The following is a 4600-nucleotide window of genomic DNA, read 5'->3' as shown; positions in this document are numbered from 1 at the left end:
GGACGATCGCAATTAAACACGATGAACGGTCAGATTCGTTCTCTCTTTAAACGCGATCGTACGGTTCAGATCAAATCTCAATGAACGGTCTAGATTTATTTCTATTTAAACGCGATCGGACGATCAAGATCAAATATAATAAATGGTCCAGATTAAAGGGAGACGAGTATAAATATCTCACTTCACACCGAACCCTAACCCTAGTCGCCAGACCCCCTTGGAGAAGAAAAAGCAGTTGCAGGAGAAGGAAGCCGACTACCGTCCGCCGCTACGTTGGAGCCACCTTTAATTGCCAAAAAAGGTAAAAATTTTCTCATTCGCTTGAAATTTAATTTTAAACACTCTAATGGCCAAATTGGAGCAAAAGGACCAGCGGATGAGCCGGAAACTACGGGTAAAACCCGGCGGCTCCTGAAAAAATAAAAAAATCACAACGATGAGGCTCTTCTCGATTCTCGTTTCGTGCGATTTTCTACCATTGTATTCAACATTCTGTTTTTTACAAGTCGACCGAAGAAAAACGCCCAATTGCGAAGGTGAACCGTCGGAGCCGTCACACCGAAAAATTTCACCGCCGATAAGTTTTTGTTTTTCGACCTTTTTTGGCTAACTGAAACTCCTTAACGTGTTTTCTCACAGGGATGAGTATAAAACCAACCGAAATCAACTAAAACTGGCCAAAAACTGCCAATCCGAGGCAAACCACTGCCGTGGGCGACGGTGCTGCTGTGCCGGGATTCTAAAATTGGCTAGAAAAGGGTTTTAACACCGATATTGGATTTTTTTGGTGTATTTCTAGGTATTTGAAGCGTGTTTTAATCTCTGAAAAAAAAATTAGAGAACTCAGGGACTGCCAGTAGGCGCAACTAAAAGTTTAGTATTTCGGACACTGATTCGGGTAAGAATATCTCACCTTATTTCCTGCTATGGAATTGAATTCTAATTATAAATAATACGGTATTTGCGTAATTTTGAAAACTTCGATAATTAATTATAGATTACTAATGGAGACAGAACTGGTTATTTATCATTATGTCCTGTTTCAACTGATTATTTGATTTTATAATTTTAAATGCATGATAATACACTAGAATTGGTAAGATGATTCGGTTGTGTTTTCTTGATGCATGTATTGCTTGTCTTACGTGATTTACAGTTAAATTGTAAAACTGAAAATTAAATACAAACAGAAAATTATTTGGCCAAGCGAATGAATAAAATAGTTGTCTTACTGGATATCTTGGGAGATAATGAACGGACCAGGTATTTAGGAAGCCCAACCATGAACGTTACCTCATACCGAACGGGGTATCGAGAAAAGATATTTTTGGCACTCATACCGGACGGGGTATGGGGACAGCCCGATTCACCCTCATACCAGACGGAGTATTGAGGGATGGTACTTTTGGTGCTCATACCAGACGGGATATGGGGATGGCCAGTTAGTTGACAAGTTTCGTTATTAGTTCACGCATTGTGGGACATCCTTATAGATCCCCAAGGATACCAGTAAGCAAATAAAAAGAGAAAGTTATTGTTCTGGCTAATTGAATATGAGATTATGATGTTGTTTGTGTTATTGTCTCTATAGGTCAGTTTTTGAAAATCTCGCTACGATAAGTATGCTATAACTTATTTTATTTATGATAAATAAATTTACTTAATTTAAGAACTTCGTTAGTTGTTTTTATGATTTTTACCAACCTTCATTTCTGTATCGGTGAGTTGTATGAGATTCTTACTGGGTTAGTATAGCTCACTCTTTCATTAATCATTTCAAATCAAGAGGACCAAGATGCAGATTCCGATCTACGAGAGGGTTGTGAATATGATGCCTACTTGTTTACTTTCCATTTATTTCTTTAATTTTTCGTTTGTTCTTTTAGAATGGTCATTCTCGTAGCCCTATTTGGTATTCTAAATTATTATGTAAGGAATGTAAATCCTAACTCTATTATTTTACTTCCGCATTCAATTTATGATTCTATTCTTTTTAAGTTTCGGGTCGTTATACGGCCGGTTATTTAATATATTGGATATTGCGTCCACGTGTAGGAGAAACCTCTATGGACCCCTAGAGATACTGATAAGTGAATGAAAAATTAAAGTTTGATTATCATTGTTTTTAGAATATCTAATAAATTATTATCTTGATTATTGTCTTCACAAGTCGTATTTGAGAACCTAAAATGTGAGTATGAACTACATTTTTAAAATTAAATGAATTTACCAAAAATTCAACTTTCTTATTGTTTTGTAATTTATATCAACATTTAGTTTTTCGTATCGGTTGTTAAGTATTGATTTTTTTTACTGGGATAGTATAACTCATTCCCCTTATTTAATTATTTTAGATCAGGATGACCGAGATCTGGATATTAAACAATAAGAAAGTTAGTGACTGAAGGTTGTCTCTCATTTTCCATCAAAGTTGCATTGCGGAGGACGATTCTATAGTTTTCTAGTTGTATTTCTATTTCTATTACTTTAATATGCTTTAACAGACATTCATGTAGTTTTACTGCGCATTCTGATTTAACTGTGTAAGGAATATAATCTTAAAATTCTCAATTGTTTCCGCTTATATTTTATTAATTCAATATTTCTATTCAATTAAATTTTGGGACTATTACAGAAGAAGTAAAAAAGCACACCTTGAGATCTATAACTTGAATGTTAGGCAAATACATATTAAAGGCTTAGAAAACGAAAGTCTAGAGAGAGTGCCAAAAGACTTGTGTGTAATATAATTCAAGAAATGTGAGACCCATCTATTATTCATAACAAGATTTATTATATATATTTATTACTCATAATAAAATTTAAATACATAGCGATACAATTTGTTTTTTTAATTAAAATTAATTTAACTCAAAAAAATAATACTCTTATTAAAGAAGCAGATCAAAACCCAATTTTCAAATTAAATTAATTAGATGAAATAGTTATTAAATAATTAATTTTCATACATAATAACATACGGATGTTGATAAATTTTGTAAGTGTGGTTATTGTATTTTAAATTATATTTTAAAAAGCTTTTAATAAAAATTTAAAATAAATAAATCACAAATTTGTGGATTCATTTATATTCCAAAGACACTAATAATTGAAAGATTTGATTTTGGGATTTGTGATTTATGCGGGAAATTAATAAAGAGAATTTGTTACTATTCATCCAAACAGTACATGATCTCAGATCAGACGGTGGAGATTGAAACACGTCAGCACACTTGATGCTTTTGCTCCTGCTGCCTCAACACTTCCTTTTGTCTCCGGAGCTCCAACACCTTTCGGTGAGAGTTCGAGTGCTGAGTCAGCACGAACGTCGGGCTTGCGGCGGGTCGATACTCGGGTACAAGTCGACCCGATTTGTACCGAACTCCACACGCGTTGCACAGAGTTTTCGGACCCAAAGGACCCGTCCGCCACTGCGGCGTCTTCTCGGAAGCGCAGTGCGTGCACCGACGAACCCCTCCCTCCGGCGACGATTGCCGGTGAGAACGCTCTTTATTCCCCTTCGCTTCCGGCGACAACGTCCAGCTCGTCGCTCTGGATCGCTTGCTGCGTGCTCTGCCCGGAAACAACGACGTATCAGATCCGACAACCGAGTTAGACGGGAAATCAGAAAATGAATCGTCCACAAATCTCGATAACCATTCAAGCTCCGCTACATCATCAGTCTACAAAACCAGCAAGAAGACGAAATTATTTTCCCAAAACACAAAAGAAAAAACAAAATGAGAAGGGAAAAAGCAAAGAAGTAGTGACCGGGACGCAGAGGTCGTAAGCGGAGTCAGTTGAGAGAGAAGGGAAAGTGATGAAAGGGGCAGTAGGGTTTTGCGGTGGAAGGGAATTAGAGGTGGTAGTGGTGATGGTTTCGAGAGAGGAATTGGCGCCGGCTGTGGAAGAGACGGAGAAAAGATCGTCATTGGAGAAATCAAGAAGATCATCAATGCGGAATAAATCCGGCGAGGATAATCCATACATATCCATTTTTGTAGTGTAAATCAGTGAGTAGAAGAGAGAGAGAGAGAGAGAGAGAGAGAGTGGGTTTGACGGAAGAGAAGAGATTGATATAGTGATAGTGAAGGGGGAACAGGGGAACGTGCACAGAGTGACCATGCAGATGCAGTGTGTGAGATTGAGTGTCTCTTTCATTTTTGTTTAATTTTTTTCTCAGTCTTGTCTTTAAAAAAAAATAAATAATAATATAAATAATATGAATATATATATTTAAATTAAAAATTTATTTAGTAAAATAAAATGGTTTTTTTAAATTTAATTTAATTAACCAATCCATCACATGCTACCATCACATGCCTTAATAAATACATATTCTTCTTTTTCACTCTCTCAAATGCCCATACTTCTTTCTACTCCCAATTTATTACTCATCTTTAAACTCAGATGCTGTCGGTACCCCCTTCCCTCTTTTCTTAAATTTCAAACCAAAAACAAACTATTCACCATTTACTACTTTCTATACCTACGTGCCTATTTACCTATATATGTATGTGTGTGTATATATATATATATATATGTACAAGAGAAGTGCTTAAATTGTTACAAAGGAAATGAGGGTACATACTTTATTTGA

At 35.8% G+C, this 4600-nt stretch overlaps 1 protein-coding gene across 1 annotated transcript; it reads right to left on the bottom strand.

The window, feature by feature from the left end:
• Window positions 1-3109: 3109 nt before the first annotated feature.
• Window positions 3110-4161, bottom strand: LOC110815084 (GATA transcription factor 4-like). The gene is made up of 2 exons (XM_022042744.2): window positions 3772-4161; window positions 3110-3683 (listed from the first exon to the last, which is right to left on the bottom strand). Exons 1-2 carry the CDS (start codon window positions 4159-4161, stop codon window positions 3225-3227), a joined length of 849 nt encoding a protein of 282 aa, XP_021898436.2. The 3' UTR covers window positions 3110-3224.
• Between the last annotated feature and the right edge of the window lie 439 nt (window positions 4162-4600).

Source organism: Carica papaya, chromosome 5, assembly GCF_054855325.1.
Source record: "Carica papaya isolate Zhongbai chromosome 5, ASM5485532v1, whole genome shotgun sequence".
In the NCBI taxonomy this organism is placed as follows: domain Eukaryota; kingdom Viridiplantae; phylum Streptophyta; class Magnoliopsida; order Brassicales; family Caricaceae; genus Carica; species Carica papaya.
Note: the sequence above shows the minus strand (reverse complement) of the source record. Positions and strands in the feature narration are given on the sequence as shown.